This window comes from Ipomoea nil, unplaced genomic scaffold (assembly GCF_001879475.1).
Source record: "Ipomoea nil cultivar Tokyo-kokei standard unplaced genomic scaffold, Asagao_1.1 scaffold0019, whole genome shotgun sequence".
NCBI classification, from domain to species: Eukaryota; Viridiplantae; Streptophyta; class Magnoliopsida; order Solanales; family Convolvulaceae; genus Ipomoea; species Ipomoea nil.
The window spans coordinates 1141535-1163933 of NW_017616447.1; the positions used below are offsets into that span (position 1 = coordinate 1141535).

Genomic DNA, 22399 nt, shown 5'->3' on the forward strand with positions numbered 1-22399 from the left:
TATTATTTATTTATTAAAAAAAAATTATATAGCATTCGGTTCGGTTTTTGCCAAACCGTTCAGTTTCGGTTCGGTTCGGTACTAAACCGTTCGTGTTACAAAATCTCAAACCATCCAGTTTTCTATTACTAGTTTGGTTCGGATCGGATCGATTCGGTTCAGATAAACTGAACCGAAGTGCCCACCCCTATGTTGTGTACATAATATGTACACAACAGCTACTGATGGGTGGTAAGGTTTTTATTACTTGTAGAGAATAACTCAGAAAAAAATTTAGTGTGGAGAGGGATGAGGAAATTGTATCTAGATGCTTCTTCAGCTATGGATAAATGATTAGAGGTCACCCCACAGAGAAGTTTCTTTTGAGTTTTTATTTCTCTTCTTGAATGAATGATATGAAGAAAGGATTATCAGTGGCAAAACAACTAACCTATACCATTGAGCAAACCCTTAACTTTTTCCACCAATTGCAACATTGTCACCCTCTTATCTGTTTCTTGCACTTCTTGCACAAAAGAAACAATAAGTTTTGCATGACCTGTAAATTTAAATCTATATTAAGCTCAAAATAGTGCATCAATGAGAGAAACCTTGATTTCAATTTATAGAATTCAAGAAAGCCTATTTTGAGATTTGGAAAAAATATTAATGAGTTAGTTCTACATAGAAAATAAGGAAAATTAAAAGAATTGGGAAGAAGATCAGAAAAATGGGTTGCCTCCTGAAAAGACAATACTGTAACCAAAAGGCCATTACTATTTTTTTTGAAACCAAAGGCCATTATTATAAGCTCTACAACATAGCTCAACCTCATCCCCTCAAAGACCCTCAAAGCCTAACAGGGGCATATGCTAGAAGGAAATTTGGTATCAGATTGAAAAGTAGAGCTATAGCTGTTGGAATATTCATTTTACTTTTTTTTTTTTTTTTTTTTTTTTTTTTCCTTTGAATAAGCAGAGGTTAGGTATATCCATACCCGTCCATTAAGGCTAAAGGTCAACCTCATCCATATATGCTAGATACATTAACAACAAAGCTGAATGAAGATTACAACCAAATGAAGCTAAGGAATCAGTAGCTTGCATATACACATGGAAGGCCAAAGCATTAAGAGAAGATAGAAAATCTAGGATTAAGGCTATGAGACATCATAATGGCCAAAGCAAGAGACCAGGGTGACCGCAACCTTAGTAAGTGACCAGGGTGAAGAGAGAGAAATGTTGAAATTGAGGGATTGATAGGTCTGGCGGGTGGAGAATAACCACCACCCGCCAGTTAGGCGGAAGCAAAATATGTGAGAACCAAAGAACAAGAGAATAAAGAGAATATATTATAATGAAAGATTACAATAGATTGTCTCTCTTAATGTATATTCTATACTTCTATAGACCTCTATATATACTAAACTAGATACTAAATTAGTTTAGGAAACTACTAATAAGAATAGGAAACTAAGACAACTTTCCTAATATTCAACACTCCCCCTCAAGTTGGAACATCTGACATTCCAAGCTTGGATTAAGCACCAGGGGCAAAGCTTGTCACGAACATCCTTGGGAATGGAGGCACCAAGGGAAAACACGAACACCATCACAGCAACATAAGCACTCTAGGATGGATGACTTCAAAAGAGATTGCACTATGTTTGACCCTTCTTTGAGAATGAACACGAAGGCACCAAGAACGGAGCTGAACACAATCCTTGGGAATAAAGACGAAGACACCAAGGACCCTTGGGAATAAAGACACCAAGGACGAAGCTAAACACGATCTTGGGAATGAACACACCGAGGACGGAACTGAACACGAACCTCGGGAATGAAGATGAACACACCAAGGATAGAGTTAAACATGAACAACCTCCCGATAACACAAGAGAGCGGTAGAGACAAAAAGGGAGCAAATAATAGCAAAGGATGCAATAGAGCCCATAGCAATGAAGACAAAATAGCAAAGGATAACACACCGATTGTAGATAGTTACACTCCCCCTTACTTGAAACATGGGAAATAATCAAAGGTCTTTATAACAGTGCTGAAACTGAAGGCCCATGGGATAAGGCATTACCGGAGATAAGGAAACAAACACACGGTTATACCAAAACACAAACACATGGGGAGAAATTCAGCAACAAATCCAAAAAAAAAGAACCTTCAAATTTCACCAAAAAGTCCAAAAATGGCAAGAGATTCTGCCTCAAGGGAGGTTTGACTGACGTTGACCATTGACCGGCCAAGTTGACCGGCGACCGACGAAAGATCGGGAAACACAGGTAGATGCGTCTCCTCGAGACGAATCCAATGGTGGCAACGAAGTCTCGAACGGATATCGGAGCAGAGAGATCTGGCCGAAAAACGATAGCAGATCTCGACGGCGGTGGTTTTGGCTCCGGTGGCAGCAGCGGCTGTGACGGCGGCGGGAAAGAAGAAAAGAATTATTTAGGGTTTAGGCTCTGATACCATGTTGAAATTGAGGGATTGATAGGTCTGGCGGGTGGAGAATAACCACCACCCGCCAGTTAGGCGGAAGCAAAATATGTGAGAACCAAAGAACAAGAGAATAAAGAGAATATATTATAATGAAAGATTACAATAGATTGTCTCTCTTAATGTATATTCTATACTTCTATGGACCTCTATATATACTAAACTAGATACTAAATTAATTTAGGAAACTACTAATAAGAATAGGAAACTAAGACAACTTTCCTAATATTCAACAAGAAATGAAAAAGAGAGAGCATTGAATGTTCATTTAGTAAATCAAGCTTTATAGACACAATATGTTCTCTTACTCCATATTGCATGCAATAGCACTTTCCAGGAAGCACTATAACTTTTTGCACTAACAAGCAATATTTTATTTTATTTATTTATTCGTTGTGGTTATGGGATACTTCTAATAACCAGAACACAACAAAATTACATATAAAGTGACAAGGAAATACGTCAAAATTTGCAGCATAATATTTATAATCTAATACAATCAATAGATAAGTAAATATCATAATTTAGGTGATTTGTCCTCCCCTAATTTTCTGCTTTAATCCCATGAATTATGCTGCAAATCTTGACTTATTTCCTTATCATAAAGTCAAACCAACGTACCAGAGACATCCAATTCTTTCACCTCACATGAGAAAGCACAGTTGTCACACATTCCTGAATATAAAATAAAATAAAATAAATTAAATTAGACTCTCAACTTAAAACATCATAAAATTGTGTGTTTTGCAGAAAAGTCCATGAATGGAACCATTGCATTCTTGTAAAGCTTCAGCAAAATGCCGGAAGAAGGCACTTCGGCGACACTCTCTTTTAGACTGCAAGTAAGACACCATAGTTATTAAGAACTAAAGTATGACATCATGCTCAAGTAAACTACTGCTACAGTGCTACTAGATAGTGCAATATTAGTTCCTAGTTTCCTTCAACTTTTGATGCAGTGTATTGGATGCCTCATAACACTGCTAGATTTGTAAAATATACACACACTCTATAAAAGCCAAAAAAAAAAAAAAACTCTATTAAATTGTATAATGGGGCTATAATGTACATGGGTCAAACCACACTAAAAGATTGAATCCAATCAATTAGCTAGTCTAACCCATGACCTTATAAACTCATATATTCTCCCTTATTTTTTCAATGTGACACTGCCATTTTGAATCTAACCGGTACTTGAAATTGGGTTGAACCCAACTGCTGAAACGAAAGCTCTAGATGCAACCAAAGTGGACCGAACAAGTGATATAACGATGTCTCGTGCAACCTTAGCTATTCTTTCCTCACAATAGCTAAGTCAGCCTCGCTCAAGTAAACGGTGGGATGGCTAGGAAAACAAGTAAGGCAATAACCATAGTTATCATGGCATCGCCTAGGCGACGCCTTGGCGTCCTGTCGGTGGAGACAGGACGCCTGGAGGCTTCGCCTTGCCTGAAAATGGTGAGGCGAGCTCCGGCGTCGCCTAGGCATCCCAGACGACGCCAAGGACGCCGATTCGGCGTCCAAACCCATAAACCCTACCCATTTTTAACTTTATTTTTTTTTAAAAAATGGTATGACTGCGTCGGCGACTTCCCTCGAATTGATAGAGAAGAAGAAAGCCAGCCCAGTGACCCACAACCACCGCCGTCGCCCTCCCACTGCCGTGGGTCGTCATCGGTGTTTCTTTCTTCGTCTTTTCTCTTCTTCTTTCTTCTCCCACCGCCGTCGTCGACTGCCATTCTTGATTTTTTTCTTCCTTTTCCTTCTTTCTTTCTTCTTGGCTTCTTCGTTCAGACTTATTTACTTTATATTTACTTTATTACTCCTAGAAAGTTGTAGCCTTGAGAAAAGGAATAGTTTTCTGCTTCTGTTTGTAAATGAAAGCTACTGCAGCTACAACTTCCTAGAGTATAATAAATAAGGCTGCTTATTTCCAACAAAATATATATATAATGTATATATATATAATGTGCTGGCAGTGCACTGTGCTGCACTGCTGCCACATATATTATATATAATTAATTCTTCCCAATATATATTCTCATATTATTATTATTATTATATTATTATTATTATTATTATATAATATATAAAATATGCTGGCAGTAATTGTTGTATAATATGAGAATATATATATATATATATATATATATATATATATATATATATATATATATATATATTACTCATCGCTTAGGCGACAAGGCGGTCGGGGAGCGCCGTGACTTAAAAGGGCGCCATGATAACTATGGCAATAACATCACAAAAGCATTTGAGGGGCGCTTGGTTCACGGAATGTTAGATTGCTGGGAATGTTTAAGAGTATGTTTCTGAGTATTTTCTCATCTTCTTGGAGATTGAGGAAATATTGTCTTCACTATTGCCTTCATATTTATTTATGGGTTAATGGTGAAAACCCTCATTTTTGTGACAATTATATGCCAATTATTTGACATTTTAATACCAAACCTTTGTAATTTGTCAAATTCTTATCTCATGGTACTTTGTTTGAACTCTTCTTTTTACCATGAGATGAGAATTTGACATTGATTCTTCCACTATTAGTTTTCCAACAAAGTATTGAATAATGTGTTCTCTCTCAATAAAATTCCTATTATGAGGATACAAGCTTTTATTTTTAATTATTTTCAGCACATTGCTTCTTGCCTGGAATTCAAACCCACAACTTTTTACTTGCTATGATACCATATCTTAAGGTTGTAAGAATTGCAACTAATACTTGATAGTTGTTGAAACCCTAGGCCCGTTATAGTGGGCCCATTAGGTTATAGCTTGTCCTGTATAAATTATTGTATTATGTACAGTCTTTTATGAGAAATAGATGAAACCCTTCACACTTTCATATGGTATCAGAGCCTAAACCCTAAATAGTTTTTCTCCTCTATTTCCCGCTGCTGCCGGAGTTCACTGCCGCCGCGACTGATCTTTGCTCTGCAACATCTGCCTGGTGGTTCTTCTCCCAAACCGAGACCGGGACCACAGGCCTCACCGGAGCTTTGTCGCGAGTCTGAGCCCAGAGTCCGGTCGCCGTCTGCCGTCGCCGAGATCCGTCGCTGTTTTCCGTCCATATCTCTCTCCTCCGATCTCCGATCGAGACGCCGTCACCACCATTGGACTCGTCTTGACGTGACGCTTCCGGCAATGTCGTCCGTTTTCCCTACCGCCGTTCTCCGACCACCGCCGGCCAGAAACAGTGAAACAGTTTGTTGATTTTGTTGGTAACCTCTATGGCTTCGTCTTTTACCTCTTATCCCACCATTACTATGGACAAGTTGGTTGGGAGTGAAAATTACACTTCGTGGGCTGCTTCTGTGAAACTCTGGTTCAAAGGCCAGGGGATGTCTGACCATCTAACCAAAAAGGTTGGGGAAATTGAAGAATCGAAGAAATCAGATTGGGAAAAGGCAGATGCGTTGTTGTGCAACATGTTGTGGCAATCTATTGACCCTAAACTCTATCTCATTTACAAGTCTTATGAAACTTGTTATGATGTTTGGAATAAAGCTAAGTCATTGTATACTAATGAAATCCAAAGACTATATACCCTAATATCTAATATGCTTAATTTCCGTTCAATTGCTGATATGAGTACACAGGATTTTTTGGGTCGGATTGAAGCTTTACAACAGGAGTATAATAATTTACTACCATATCAGGAGACAGCAGAAAATCATGCGAAGCAGTGTGATCGGTTCTTTATGGTGTTGACCTTGGCTGCCATTCGGCCTGACCAGGTTCACGTTCGTGATAAGATCCTATCTAGTCCTACTGTGCCTACCTTCACTGAAACCGCTGCCAGACTGCTTCGTGTTGCCTCAGCTCCCTCAATTGAGCCTACTGTGCCTTGGAATAAAGCTAAGTCATTGTATACTAATGAAATCCAAAGACTATATACCCTAATATCTAATATGCTTAATTTCCGTTCAATTGCTGATATGAGTACACAGGATTTTTTGGGTCGGATTGAAGCTTTACAACAGGAGTATAATAATTTACTACCATATCAGGAGACAGCAGAAAATCATGCGAAGCAGTGTGATCGGTTCTTTATGGTGTTGACCTTGGCTGCCATTCGGCCTGACCAGGTTCACGTTCGTGATAAGATCCTATCTAGTCCTACTGTGCCTACCTTCACTGAAACCGCTGCCAGACTGCTTCGTGTTGCCTCAGCTCCCTCAATTGAGCCTATTGGAGAATCATTAGTTTTAGCTACTCAGGCTACGGATAGAGGACCCTCTGGACCATCTAGTGGTAGTGGTGTTCATCGTGGGAGACGACCTCGGTGTGACTACTGCCACAAAGATGGTCATACCAAAGATCGTTGTTGGAAATTACATGGTCGACCTCCCCGTTCTGCTAATCTGGTCCAAGCCATTGAATCCGAGAGTCAGACTCATGAACCAAGCTCTACCCCAATTGCGATGACCCCTAGGGAGTATGAAGAGTATCTCCAGCTTAAAACAGCGTCCCGCCTTGATTCTTCCACACCTCCACTGAATGCTAGTACTTCATCTTTGGTTTGTCTTTCAAACACCAATACTCCAAAATCTTGGATATTGGACTCAGGTGCTTCAGATCATATTTCCAGTAACCTTTCTCTTTTGCATAATGTGTCTAAGTCTAAGACTTTACCAATGGTCACCTTAGCTAATGGTCATCAAACACCAGCAATTGGTGTTGGTTAGGCTTCCCCTATGCCATCTTTTTCTTTGGAGTCTGTTTTATATGTCCCTAATAGTCCCTTCAACCTTATCTCTGTGAGCAAAATTACCCGTACTCTCAATTGTTCCATAACCTTTTGTGCTGATTCGGTTGTTGTGCAGGATCGCAGTATGGGGAGGGTGATTGGCACCGACAATGAGTCACAAGGCCTCTATTACATGCGGGGTGGTGATGTTGCTGCTTCTGCCTCTACAAGAGTCTCCCTTGCTTATTCATAGTCGTTTGGGTCATCCTAGTCTCTCTAAACTAAAACGGATGGTCCCAAATCTGTCTATTGAGTCTTTTGAATGTGAGTCGTGTCATCTTGGAAAGCAATCACGTAAGTCTTTTCTAAGAAGAGTCAATAATCGGGCTGCGTCCCTCTTTGATTTAGTTCATTCAGATATATGGGGTCCTTGTCGTGTCAACTCTATTTTGAGTTTTCGTTATTTCGTAACCTTTATTGATGATTATTCTAGATGCACTTGGGTTTTCCTTATGAAAGATCGTTCTGAATTGTTTCAGATTTTTCAAACTGTTTGTGCTGAAGTACAAACTCAATTTGGAAAACTCATTCGTGTTTTGCGTAGTGATAATGCTAAAGAATATCTCTCTAATCCTTTTCAGTCATATATGACATCTCGTGGGATATTGCATCAAAGGTCATGTGTTTACACACCTCAGCAAAATGGGGTGGCTAAGCGTAAGAATAGACATCTAGTAGAAATTGCCTGTACTATGTTGTTACACTCTAATGTTCACTCCCAATTCTTGGCTGATGCTATCCTTACTGCTTGTTACCTGATCAATCGCATGCCATCTTCTGCTCTTAACAATGACACCCCATATTCCATTGTGTATCCTTCTGCTGATCTTTTCCTTATTCCTCCTCGTGTTTTTGGGTGTGTTTGTTTTGTTCATGACATGACTCCAGGTCGATCCAAATTAGACCCTAAAGTTGTCAAGTGTTTCTTTTTGGGTTATTCCCGTGTCCAAAAGGGTTATAGGTGTTATTCTCCAGCACTCAAGCGTCACTTTGTGTCTGCAGATGTCACCTTTATTGAATCCACACCGTTTTTCCAGCCCACCTCAAGGGACACGACCCCTGTTTCTGATGTGCTTCCCATACCTTATCTTGGTCCTCTTCCTCTTGTCCAGTCCACTGTTCCTCCAGCTCAACCGACTGTCCTTAACCCTCCTCTTCAGGTCTATCACTGTCGTCCTCGCCCTGCAGTTCCTTACGTTCCTGGTGACTCGCCTGTGCTGTCCGATCCTCCGGCTGCCGTTCTATCACTTCCACCGCAATCTGACACTGATCTCACTGAGGCACCTCTTGCTGTTCGAAAAGGTACACGTTCTACTCGTAACCCACATCCTATATATACCTTTCTGAGTTATCATCGTGTCTCTTCCCCTTACTTTGCATTTCTCTCTCACCTATCTTCTGTGTCCATACCAAAACCACTCATGAGGCTCTCTCGAATCCAGGTTGGCGTCAAGCTATGTTAACAGAGATGGAGGCCCTCCAGTCTAGGGGCACGTGGGAGTTGGTTCCTCCTCCTCCTGGTAAAACTGTTGTTGGTTGTAGATGGATTTATACGGTGAAGGTAGGCCCTGATGGTGCAATTGATCGGGCCTTAAGGCACGACTGGGGGCAAAAGGCTATACTCAGATTTTTGGTTTGGATTATACTGATACGTTTTCCCCTGTTTCTAAAATTGCTTCAGTTCGATTACTTTTGTCTTTGGCAGCCATTCATCATTGGGACTTACACCAGCTAGATATCAAGAATGCCTTTCTTCATGGTGATCTTCATGAGGAGGTTTATATGGAGCAACCACCTGGGTTTGTTGCTCAAGGGGAATCTGGTCTGGTATGTAAACTTCGCCATTCGTTATACGATTTAAAGCAATCTCCACGGGCTTGGTTTGGAAGGTTTAGTTCTGTGGTGTATGAGTTTGGTATGACTAGAAGTGCGGTTGATCATTCTGTTTTCTATCGTCATTCTAATGGGAAATGCATATACCTTGTAGTATATGTGGATGACATTGTTATTACATGGAGTGATCAAGAGGGCATATCTCAGTTGAAGGAGTATCTCTTTGGTCGGTTCCAGACCAAGGATTTGGACAAGCTGAAATACTTTCTTGGAATTGAAGTGGCTCAATCTAGCAGTGGTGTTGTTATTTCTCAAAAGAAGTATGCCTTGGATATTTAAGAAGAAATTGGCATGTTGGACAGTAGACCGGTTGATAATCCAATGGATCCGAATGTTAAACTCCTACCAGGACAGGGGTTGCCATTGCCTGACCGAGAGCGATATAGGAGATTAATTGGAAAGCTGAATTATCTCACGATCACACGACCGGATATCTCTTTTGCAGAGTAAATTTCTTGAGACTCCTTGTGATTTTCATTGGGATGCTGCTGTTCGTGTTCTAAGGTATATCAAGAGAGCACCAGGACAAGACTTATTATATGAAGATAGAGGACATTCACAAGTTGTTGGGTATTGTGATGCAGATTGGGCTGCATTTGACAGACGCTCTACTTTAGGTTATTGTATTCTCATTGGAGGTAATCTCAAATCTTGAAAAAGTAAGAAGCAGGATGTGGTTGCTAGGTCCAGTGCTGAAGCGGAATATCGAGCCATGGCACTTGCCACGTGTGAGCTTATGTGGCTTAAACACCTACTACAAGAATTGCAATGTGACAATGTTGCTCAAATGACATTGATATGTGACAACCAAGCAGCTCTACACATCGCATCAAATCCTATTTATCATGAAAGGACTAAACACATTGAGGTTGACTACCACTTCATTAGAGAGAAGATTGTGTCAGGGTGCATCAAAACTAGCTTTATCAATTCTGCAGATCAGTTAGCTGATATCTTGACAAAATCGCTTAGAGCTCCTAGAGTTGAATATATTTGTAACAAGCTTGGAGCATATGATCTATACTCTCCAGCTTGATGGGGAGTGTTGAAACCCTAGGCCCGTTATAGTGGGCCCATTAGGTTATAGCTTGTCCTGTATAAATTATTGTAATCTTTTATGAGAAATAGATGAAACCCTTCACACTTTCACAATAGCTAAACGCCCAGCCCAGTCATTCGGGGGACTAAAATCACTAGAATATGGGAAAATAAAAAATAAATAAATCAATAAATCAATATTTGCTTTGATTTGAAAATATAGTATAGATTTGACTAGTGCTTCATGTCTTACAAAAAAAAATGCAGTTTTTCCAAAGTTTAACTCATGACCCACAGTTGAGCCTTAACTTTTCAAGGGTTGATACATGGTTTGATTTTAATAACATTGTTATGGTTATCGGTTCCCTTCTCAATCAATACCAACAGTCAAAAGGAAAAAAATGCATGTATGTGTTTATGCATGATCAAGCTATCCACAGTAAAGAAAGGGGATTCATGAATATATTCGCACCAGAAGCATAATATTTTGGTAAAAGTCAATGGCACAGGGAAAAAAATATGAAAATGTTACCTGACAATATCTTACTGTGCTGTAAAGGTTTTTTAATCCAGAATTTTCATAGAAGACCATTGAACTCTAACAAAGTTTAAACACAGCAAGAAAGTGAGATAATAAGCACACAAGGAAAGCAGGAATATGCATAGAATTTTACCTGTCTGGGAACGTCAGCAGGTCTAAAGTAAAGTACACATTCTGAAGGAAGTCCATCTCTTCCAGCTCGACCACTTTCCTGTGACAGAAAGTTAAAGAAAGGAAGAGTACATAACTAAAAGAAAGTTCCAAAGGACACTCAAACCTGGTAGTAAGTCTCCATTGATTTGCTTAAGCTGTGATGGATAACAAACCTGACTATTTATAAAAAAAAAAAAAAAAAAAAAAATTGTAACCAAACAATGCCTAGAATTTTGCATTTTGAACCAAATTGCTAGTGCTGTTCTCATAATTTAAGGTAAGTAGGTAACAAAGAAAGTTCCTTGTTCTATAAAGAACTGAAAAATTAGACACATGTACAGATGTGCTTGAAAAGATCTCATTGTGAAGCACTCACAAGCATACAAAAATAATACCTAACAATCCCCACAAATAAAATCCCTGTTTGATGGATTGAGTTGATCTTGTCTCAGTTCAGTCTAAGTTCTTAGCACTTAGCCACCCCTCATCCATATTTGTCCTTAATATTTCAAGCACCAGAACTACTCATACATGGAAAATTCTGGACTGTAAATCTGTAATCCATCTTTCTATAACTAATGGGAGCCCTAAAATATGCATTCACATGAAGGGGGTGTTTGGCAATTAGCTGATAGCTAATTATATTAGCTGGTTTGACCAGCCGATAATATTAGCTAGTTATAGAAAGGTGTTTGGTAAATTAGTTGTTTACTTTTAGGCTCTGTTTGGAAACCCGGAAATCATTTTCCGGGTTTTTTTTGTGTTTGGCTAGGCAGAAAATTGAGTGGTCAAAGGAAAATGGAGACAAGTCAATGGAAAATGGGGCAAAGTTTCCGGAAAATGACTTGCCCTTTTTTTTGGGGAAGTCATTTTCCATCTAATTTCACGCTGCTCACTGCTTCAACTTCCTCCGCCTCCTCCTCCAACATTCAGAAGAGAAAAGTCCACCAACACCTCCTCCTCCAAAAATTCTACAACCACAAAAGCTTCATCAACCGGTTGTGATATTCTTAACTGGTTTCCTCTAATTCTAGTTTCCGGCTGGGCCGCTGGAGAAACCAGTTTCCGCATTAGAGACCAGTACTGGCCGATGCGGAAACCAGTACTGGTTTCCAATGCTATTTTTTTTTTTTTTGGGAGTTTCCAATGCTAAATTGTTTATTTCTTGAGGAAATGGATTGAGAATAGTTTGAGTACTAGAAAGATAGATTGAGAGCAAAGACATTGTGATTAAATACAATCAAAATTTATGTTGCATGAAATTTGAAATAAAAATTGTTATATTTTACATTTTTTGGAAAATGAGCCAAACACAAAAAGATAGTTTTCCATTGTGCAGTCAAACACAGGAAAGGAAAATGTTTTCCGAAAAATGACTCATTTTCCAGAGAACTTTTTCCAGAAGTCATTTTCTTGCTTTCCAAAGGGACCCTTAACTTATTACATGTAAAATGACCTAAAAGGACACAAGTATATTATACTATTTACTTAACTTTAACAATTTATTATTATTGTTGTGTGCATATTAATTATTTTTTAACTATTATCTTTTGTTTGGTTATTAATAATGTTATAATTATAAAGATATACTCCGTAATATGTAATTAATAATAATTCACTATTAAAAATACAATTTCAAATAAAAATAGAATAAATATAAGTTGTTAATAATAATTCAATATAAGTTGTCAATTCAGATGTCAGGCTCTAGGCGGTTTGGTGATATTAAAAATGTAAATTTAAATAAAAATTGAATAATATAAACACTACAATAACCAATAGCTATTAAGGGTAAATTGGACTCTTAAAACGAAAATGCAATAATATTATATTAATAAGCTACTCAAAGTAGCTTTTTCATTTTCACCTTATTGGCATCAATAAGCCAAGTCAAAAAGTTGTTTACCAAACACTCATATTAACTGTTTGACCAGTCAAACAGCTAAAATTGGTCAAACAAGCCAAACTTTGGCTGATAAGCCATTTTACAAACACCCCCGAAATCTTCCACTGCCCTCAACATTCCATCAAAACTCCAAAACTGAATAGCAAAACATATATTTAATCTACTGAAGTCCAACAAAATCATATAGAAAACATAACGAACCCTGCATTGCACTATCACAATGCAAAGCATCATATGCACAATCCAAGGTTAGGTATTAATTTAGTATCCCTATGTGCATAAAATTAGTATACTCTAAATCTTTTAAGCACCAAGAACGATTAACCATGTTAAAGAAGAAAATGAGGAAATTTCCTCAATATCAATAATTTAAAACTATTTACTAAAATGGTTTAACCACATTTTTCAGAATGTCCCTTAACGTTGCATTCATAAATTGTGACAAATAGAATTAATTGTAGTCTCTAACTATATGTGTGTGCTTATTATAGCATCAAACTGCCCTAGCTAAAACACTCATCTCCTGTACTTCCCATAAAGTATTGCGTTCGCAAGTAGACTCCTAACCAAGAAATATATCTTATGACATCTGTCAAGATAATAGAGATGATTTAATTAGGAATTAGAGGGCATAATGTTAATGAGAAGACTTGTATATTTATACTATTTGCACCATAGAATGTCCATACAAAAGGAATGTGAAACAAATAAATACTCATAGTACTAGGACTATAACAATATTCTTAACAATACTGCAACTTTGATGTTTTCCCAAAATGTTGAAACAGATCAGCACTACCTACTTGAAGGGACAAGAGTTTTGGATACCAAGCTACTTAAGAGCAAACTCTAATAGTTCAGGCAGATCAATAATTACACTACTAGATAAAGCTTGTGCATACTACTATTAATATCAAGGAGAAAGATCTAAAACTTCCAGCAGAAACTATTTATTGAAAATAATCATGTGTAAAAATGTAAAAGATGCCTGTTTACTTCAGGAAACTGTTCTCTGTTTTTTGTTTTCTAATTTTTCAATTTTCATTCTCTGTTTTCTATTTAGAAAACTTGTTTACTAACACTCATTTTTTAAAATTTATTTTTTTAGACTAACATTATAAAATTAACACATTTAATTTCAAGTGATTTTTAGGTGAACTTAATAGCTTAATGGTTATTTTAAATATTAGCTCAAAAATTATTAATATTAAAATATTTTTGGATATATTCATTAGAATGAAATGTATATACATAATTTTTACTTTGAAGTCTAATATATGTGAAATTTCAATATCCGATACTTGGACCAAACTTATATTACGATATAACATAACTAAAAATATCTGAACCAATGATCTATTGAGTTCAATCAAAATCTAAAACTTGGTGTAGAGTTCAAGTTTTAATTGTGATGATGTGAGTAATGTTTAGCTTTTAAGTGTAAGCAAATAAGTTATGTTTATACAAGTAAATGCGAGTAGAAAAGATAGAAGATGGTGATAAGTAAAAGAAGATGATAATGAATGTAATCATAGTAATGAATAAAAATGTAAATAGATAATGGTGAGAATGTGATTATAGTAATATATAGCCAAATAGATGATAGAGATTTTATTTTCCATTTAGAAAATAGTTTTTAAAAGTTCACAAGTTTTCTAGAAAACTAGAAAATGTTTTCAGTTTTCAAAATGGAAAACTATGTTAGTAAACATGTTTTCTGTTTTCCATTTTCAAATTCTCCAGTTTTCCAAAAAACTAGAAAAATTCTCCCGTTAGTAAACGGTCCCTATTTCTAGGAGCCTTCTGACATTTCATATTTAAACTCGAGGGCATCTCATAGCCTATAAATCCTATAAAGACTATGCCAGTTAAGCATTCAAAAGGCAAAATACTTATCACTTGGGCACTGTTGTATTGGTGGTATCTCCACGACAAAGATGTAAAAGCTGATACTAGGAAAAAATTGCAAAGAAAAAGTTAAGGAATTAGTTCCAACCATCAGGTTTGTTGATCCCCATACCAAACGCCACCTGAAGAAGAATAACAGAATCAATACAATAGTTAATTAAAATAATTGAAAAGTAGCTATATTGTGGTTTACATACCGTTGCAACAATAACCTGTAGCTTTCCACTGCTCCACCTATGACATCAAAATAGAGTAGCAATTCTAACCAGTTATACTAGAGAGAATTAGAGTGCCTAATTAATTTACATGGAATGTTAACTTTGAGCATACAAGAGACATATTATGGATGCTTGTATTTGAAAATAAATCATCCCAAAATTTTTGGAAGTTTTCAATCTCACATTAAAAATAATAAAAAACAGAGTAAGTTGTGGCCCCAACAGCATTTTAAAATTAATATTAAGCAATGCAACATCCAACTCTCTTTTCAAAAAGTTGTGACTAATATATATGATCATGAAGTACATTGCATGCAAAAAATAGTACCTTAGATGAACTTTTTCACGAGCATATACATCCATATCAGCATGGTAATAATCAGCTGAAATTCCTCTTTGATGCAATTCACGAGCAACCTAAATTAGTTATGTACTTAATACAGTCCGTATAATTCAACATTCAAGATGTGGTAAGACTTTGGTGGAAACATGATCACATGAAACTAGCTGTGTTGTTTTATTATCAATTGAACTAACATCTGATCACTTGTTTAGGTACCATTGAAAATGACACTACAAATATGTATTGGATGAAGAAATGGTATGCTACCTGTTCGCATTCCTTTCTGGAGAAGCAATACACTATCCCAGATTCGTTATTCGGATATGATGTTTGAATATATTCTGCAATTTCATCAATGACAGCCTTTCCAATGGATGACTTCTCTCGTACCTAGAAGGAAATGAGAAAACATATATATAAAAAGAGAAAAAATGCACCCATACTCAAACAAGAAAAAACCTGAACTAGACCAAAGGTGTGCAGGAATGAAGATGTATTTGATTTAAGATTAAGACCATAATATGATAGTTATACACTTATACCATATAAAAGAGGTTTGGCCTGTTCACTGTACTAACAAATTTTATGCATCTTGGAATATGAAGCATCTCCATCAGATCATCTTGCACTGTCCTAGTAGCAGTGGCCTGGCTATAGGAAAAAAAAAAAGACCTTTAAGCATCAAGAAAAGTAATATTAGGAAAGGAGAACACAATTGGGAAGGCATACGGTCAAGGCAACCATGGGGACATTAGGAAACTGAGTCTTTAATATTCCGAGATTCTTGTAGTCAGGACGGAAATCATGACCCCATTGGCTGCAACAATGTGCCTCCTGTAAAACAATTCATTTGGATATTTAAAGTTAAAATAGGTCTACGATAATGTGAACCTAAGCTTAAACTTCTTTACAGCAGTGATGGCACAAAACTAAATTGGATAATATTGGAAAAGTTCTTTATGGAAAGAAGCACTCAGCAATCAATATCAAGGAGAGTAGAGATAGCAGCATATATATATCATGATAGATGTTCATCACAACTATGATGACTGTTCTATCACTATAATGTATTAATGTTCATTGCAATTGAACTGTGAATCTATAATATCCATTATTCTTTATGTAAATAGCCATCAGTGTAATATTTATTATCTTTGGAGTAAATGTTCATCACACTTGTGAGTTGTGAAACTGATGCATTCTGGGGGCGTGGTTATGTTCGCAGAAACAGATCAGAAGAGAAGCTGTAATTTGGGAAATTGCAGTAATGAAGTTCTATTTCATTACCATACTATAGTTAGTTTTATTTCATTACTATATTATAGTTTAGAAAGTTGTTAGCTTATTACTATATTATAGTTTAGAAAGTTAAGAGTATTAGAAAGCTTCCTAATTTAGTTTTAGTAATTAGATCAGTTTTGGAATCCTTGTACTGCCCTATATAAGGGAGTATCTATTTCAATAAAAGGAAGGAGAAATTTAATCCCAAAAGGGTCTAAGGGAGTTCTGGGAACTCAAGCAAACCCAGCTTATCCTTCTCACAATTGTTCTTTTCTTTCTATCCTGTTTTTCTGTAATTCTACCAAGCCTGTGACGCAGAACCCATAACATTTGGTTCCGTTGCCGGCGTCATGGGCGATCGTTCTTCCAGTAACACAATCTCTAGGGAGGAATTCACAGACCTCTCTGAGTCAGTTCAAGAGTTGAAACAATTATTGGCGGACTATATTCGAGCCCAGCAACCAACAACCCCACCTGCAGGATCCGAAGTTCAAAATGCAAATTTTGCGGTGGACAACACACCTCCTCAATCTCGGTTTACCAAGCTTGATTTTCCCCAATATGCGGGCAAGGAGGATCCCTTAATCTGGTTACATCGGTGCGAACTTTATTTCCATACAACCCATACTCCAGAACAAGAAAAAGTGGGCCTCGCAGCATTCAACATGACCGGTGAAGCACAACTGTGGTATTATCAAGTCCTGCGGGATGAACCTCCCCTTTCTTGGCCTTTGTTTAAAGAATATTGCAAGCTGCGTTTCGGGCCGCCACGTAGCAACAATCCTTTGGGGGAGTTAGCCAATTTGAAACAGCGAGGAAGGCATATTGATGAGTATGTGGAGGATTTCCAGACGTTGTTGGCTCGTGCGACCTCCGTTTGTTTTGATCAGCAAGTTGATTTATTCACGGCGGGACTGGACGAGCTCTTACGAATTGATGTGGAGCGTAGCAAGCCAGCCTCTTTGGCTGAAGCTGTGAATACAACCCGTGAATTTGCAAGGAAATTCCAATTATTGGGTCTCACTGTGGCTCGACAACCACCTCGTCCGGTTTCTTCTTTGCCGAGCAGCCCAGTAATCACAGTTACAAAGCCCCGAGCAGCACCTAAACCAAGCTTTAAGCCACCCCCGCTACGTCGATTGACACCTGCGGAGCAAGAAGAACGCAAGGCAAAAGGCCTTTGTTTTAACTGTGATGAAACATGGTCTCGCGGCCATCGTTGTAAGCATCTCTTTTGCATTTTGAATGTGTGTGATGAGGATGGCCCATTAGACTCTGAGGAAGCAGCCCCAGATATGGCAGAAATCTCTTTGAATGCCATCACAGGAGTCTCTACGGGCAAGATGATGAAACTAAAGATAGTGATTGCAGGTCAACCATTGCTTGCACTAATTGACACAGGCAGCACCCACAATTTTATCAATGCTACCACTGTCAAGTCTTTGGAACTTGCAACCAGCCCTCGTCCAGGCATGCGAGTAGCAGTGGCAAATGGGGAACACCTCCCAAGTTCTGGAATCTGCGAGCAAGTGCTGGTTCACCACAAATCTGATTGCTTTTTGGCAGATTTTTATGTGCTTCCTTTGGCAGGTTTTGATGTCGTCTTGGGAGTTAAATGGCTAAGTACATTGGGACCTATTTGGTGGGATTTTCACACATTAACAATGCGATTTTCATTGAATGGGAGGCTAGTTTCCTGGTTGGGTGAACACTACACTGCTGGTCCGGAATTGCATACACTCCAACCACTTTCCAACCGCGCAGCTTTGGACAGTATTTTAACCACATTTGATGCACTCTTTAGAGAGATTTCCTCTCTACCTCCAGTCCGTGAGTGTGACCACAGAATTGTTCTAGTTTCGGGGACAGATCCTGTAGTGGTGCGTCCTTATCGCTATCCACAAATACTTAAGGATGAAATTGAGAAGCAATGCACGGACATGTTGAAAAATGGAATAATTCGGCCAAGCAGATCTCCTTTTTCATCCCCTGTGCTCTTGGTGACCAAACAAGATGGATCTTGGAGATTTTGCATCGATTACCGAGAATTGAATAACTGCACCATCAAAGACAAGTTTCCTATTCCAGTGATAGATGAGTTACTAGATGAACTGCATGGGTCAAAATTCTTTACCAAACTTGATCTTCGGTCAGGATACCACCAAATCCGAATGCATCCAGATGATGTGGAAAAGACAGCTTTCCGAACCCATCATGGCCACTTTGAGTTTCTGGTAATGCCTTTCGGGCTTACTAATGCCCCTTCGACCTTCCAGTCTTTAATGAATGAGGTCTTTGGTCCCTTCTTACGAAAGTTTGTATTAGTTTTTTTTTATGATATTCTCATATATAGTGCTACATGGGTTGAGCACTTGCAACACATTCGGATGGTTCTTTCATGCTTGCAGGAGCATAACTTGTTTCTCAAAAGGTCGAAGTGTGTCTTCGGAGAGGACCATGCTCGTTATCTTGGGCATATCATCCATGACCATGGCGTATCTGTTGATGGTGACAAAGTACAAGCAGTGGCAGATTGGCCAACTCCAACTTCGCCAACAAGCCTTCGCGGTTTCCTCGGGTGCAGGATTCTACCGTCGATTCATTAAAGGTTATGGAGTTTTGGCAGCTCCTTTAACGAATCTGCTACGCAAAAATGCATTTGATTGGTCCCAAGAAGCTGCCCAGGCTTTTGAGGGGTTAAAACGCGCATTGACAACAGCACCAGTATTAAGCTTACCAGATTTCTCACTCCCATTTGTTGTCGAGTGTGATGCTTCAGGCAATGGCATTGGGGCAGTGTTACAACAAGGTCTGCACCCGATAGCATTTTTCAGTAAGAAGTTGGCAGATCATCACTTGAAGCTTCCAGCTTATGAAAGAGAATTGATTGGTTTATCGCTAGCAGTCCGGAATTGGAGGCACTATCTCTGGGGACGGAAGTTCGTGATTAGAACAGATCATTACAGCCTGAGTTTCCTTCTGCAACAGCGACTTACAACTTCCCCACAACAGCACTGGATGAGCAAATTATTGGGCTATGACTTTACTGTAGAATACAAGCCCGGGAAGTTGAATGTAGTGGCAGATGCCTTATCGCGAAGGCACCAGGATACACCAGAATGTTTGACCATATCCCTGCTGCGTTCAAAGTTATTAGACGACATTAAATTTGTTGTGCGTAACTCAGAGGAGTACAAGCCATTCGTCCAAAACTGTGACCATCAAACGGAGGAAATGTGGTTCTTGAAGGAAGGATTGGTTTTTTATAGAGGGAAAATTTTTATTCCCCCAAACTCAGACCTCAGTCTGCGAATTTTGCAAGAAATCCATAGCGCCAACCATGAGGGGGTGCAGAAAACTATCCACCGTGTCCGCAGAGACTTTATCTGGCCAGGGCTGAATAAAATGGTCCGCGAATTTGTTTCTAATTGCTCTACCTGCCAGCAACAGAAATGGGAAAATCTCCGCCCCGCGGGGCTACTCCAGCCACTTCCGATCCCTCACCAAATATGGGCTGATATCTCACTTGATTTTGTGGAGGGGCTGCCAAAGGTTGGGGGCAAATCAGTGCTCTTTGTGGTCGTAGATCGCTTCTCTAAGTATTCCCACTTCATGGCTTTACAACACCCATATTCAGCTCTTACTGTGGCACAAGCATTCTATGCCAATGTCTTCAAATTACACGGCCTGCCAGAGTCAATTGTGAGTGATAGGGACAGAACATTTACAGGAAATTTTTGGAAGGAATTGTTCACTCTTAGCGGGACGAAGCTTAACTTCTCTTCAGCATACCACCCACAATCGGATGGTCAAACGGAAGTAGTTAATAGAACTATCGAAATGTACCTACGCTGTTTGGTGGGTGAGCACCCTCGGCAATGGGTTCAATTGCTTCCGTGGGTGGAGTATTGTTATAATACATCCTTCCACTCTGCTCTTCGTACCACCCCATTCCAAGTGGTGTATGGCAGACCACCTCCTCGTTTGTTATCATATGAACCAGGTGTTTCTAAACTAGATGCAGTGGATGATGCTTTGCAAAGCAGAGATGAGATCCTCAAGGATGCAACACATCATCTCCAACTTGCGCAGTCTAGAATGGAACAAACATATAACAGATTGCACCGGGAAGTAACCTTTGAGCCAGGACAGTGGGTTTGGGTGAAGCTGCAACCATATCGCCAACGCTCCATTGCCAAGAGGAAAATGACTAAGCTTTCACCACGCTTTTATGGCCCCTATCAAGTGGTACGGAGAATTGGGCAAGTAGCATATCAACTGGAACTTCCACCAGAATCAAGTATTCATGATGTTTTCCATGTGTCTGTCCTAAAAGAGTTCAAAGGTGCACTGCCAACAGTAGTTTGTCATCTACAAGGTCGTCTTGTACTTCAGCCCGCAGCCATCCTCAAAAGTCGAGTCAATAGGGGTAGTCGTGAAGTTCTCGTACAATGGCAAGGGATGTTGGAAGAAGATGCAACGTGGGAACAGTTACCAGACTTTCAAAGCCGATACCCGAACTTCAAGCTTGAGGACAAGCTTGTTGTCCCGGAGGGGAGTAATGATGCATTCTGGGGGCGTGGTTATGTTCGCAGAAACAGATCAGAAGAGAAGCTGTAATTTGGGAAATTGCAGTAATGAAGTTCTATTTCATTACCATACTATAGTTAGTTTTATTTCATTACTATATTATAGTTTAGAAAGTTGTTAGCTTATTACTATATTATAGTTTAGAAAGTTAAGAGTATTAGAAAGCTTCCTAATTTAGTTTTAGTAATTAGATCAGTTTTGGAATCCTTGTACTGCCCTATATAAGGGAGTATCTATTTCAATAAAAGGAAGGAGAAATTTAATCCCAAAAGGGTCTAAGGGAGTTCTGGGAACTCAAGCAAACCCAGCTTATCCTTCTCACAATTGTTCTTTTCTTTCTATCCTGTTTTTCTGTAATTCTACCAAGCCTATGACGCAGAACCCATAACAGAAACATTGTTAGTAGGTTGTTAGAGGGATCCTCCTAACTACCCATTTGAATTTCGAAATGAGTGGTTAGGAGTATCCATTGCCTTGTATATAAGCGGAGGCTTTCTTTGTTCTCTACACAGTGTTAATGTTTCACAGTGCAATATACACACTTCACTTTAGAGCTTAACATGGTATCAGAGCCATAGATGTGGCCTGCGGGTGGTGGGCTTTGGTCGGAACAAGGAGGCGCCGCCGACGGGAGGATCGGAGCTGTCATCGGAAGGTCCACGCGCCGCCGCACTCCCGGAGCTCCGACGCCACGCGCCGGCGCGTGCGGTGTTCTCCGACGTCGCCTCCGGTCGCCGCTGACACGGCTGGGATCGTCTCCGTGCGCCCAACACTCCTATGTGGATATCTCCGTCCGGTGTTGAGGGGAGATTGAGTGGACTGGTTTCCAGGTTTCCAGATCTGCGTCAGGCTGTTTTTTCCAGATTTCCAGATCTGCTGCTTTGCTGAGTAAGAAGTGAAGCTGGGTTGTGTGTTTTGTCGTCTACATAGAAGTCAAAAGCTGTGTTTCCAGGTTGGTGTTGTGTGTGTTTATTATGGCAGAAAATAGGACCGTTACCGTGGTGTCAACACAATCTAAATTGGTTGATTTGATGTTGGCACCCGATGGGTCTAATTTTGGGGAATGGAAGTTCTTAATTGAAGTGAACTTGAAGGGTATGGGTAAAGCTGGACATTTAACTGAGACATGTCCGGCAGACCCTACCGAAGCCCAAGCGTGGCAGAAGGATGATGACGCCCTGTTTTCACGTATAATAAATTGTATTGATAGGAAGATAATCCTATCTTTACAGCATTGTACGAGTGCAAAAGACGTGTGGGAGTTAGTGAATAAG

The 22399-nt window shown here is 39.1% G+C and overlaps 1 protein-coding gene across 4 annotated transcripts in view; it reads right to left on the reverse strand.

Moving 5' to 3' along the window:
• LOC109148959 (mediator of RNA polymerase II transcription subunit 34) overlaps positions 1-22399 on the reverse strand; it is a 33344-nt gene that overhangs the window by 3593 nt on the left and 7352 nt on the right. For all 4 annotated transcript variants that reach the window (XM_019297735.1, XM_019298858.1, XM_019296935.1 and 1 more), the window contains 12 exons: positions 15984-16088; positions 15797-15901; positions 15522-15644; positions 15240-15328; positions 14891-14927; positions 14782-14815; positions 11004-11056; positions 10860-10937; positions 10718-10783; positions 3256-3322; positions 3108-3161; positions 431-538 (listed from right to left, as the gene is read on the reverse strand). In XM_019297735.1, coding sequence (XP_019153280.1) covers positions 431-538; positions 3108-3161; positions 3256-3322; positions 10718-10783; positions 10860-10937; positions 11004-11056; positions 14782-14815; positions 14891-14927; positions 15240-15328; positions 15522-15644; positions 15797-15901; positions 15984-16088 — 919 coding nt within the window. The remainder of the gene's footprint in view (positions 1-430; positions 539-3107; positions 3162-3255; positions 3323-10717; positions 10784-10859; positions 10938-11003; positions 11057-14781; positions 14816-14890; positions 14928-15239; positions 15329-15521; positions 15645-15796; positions 15902-15983; positions 16089-22399) is intronic.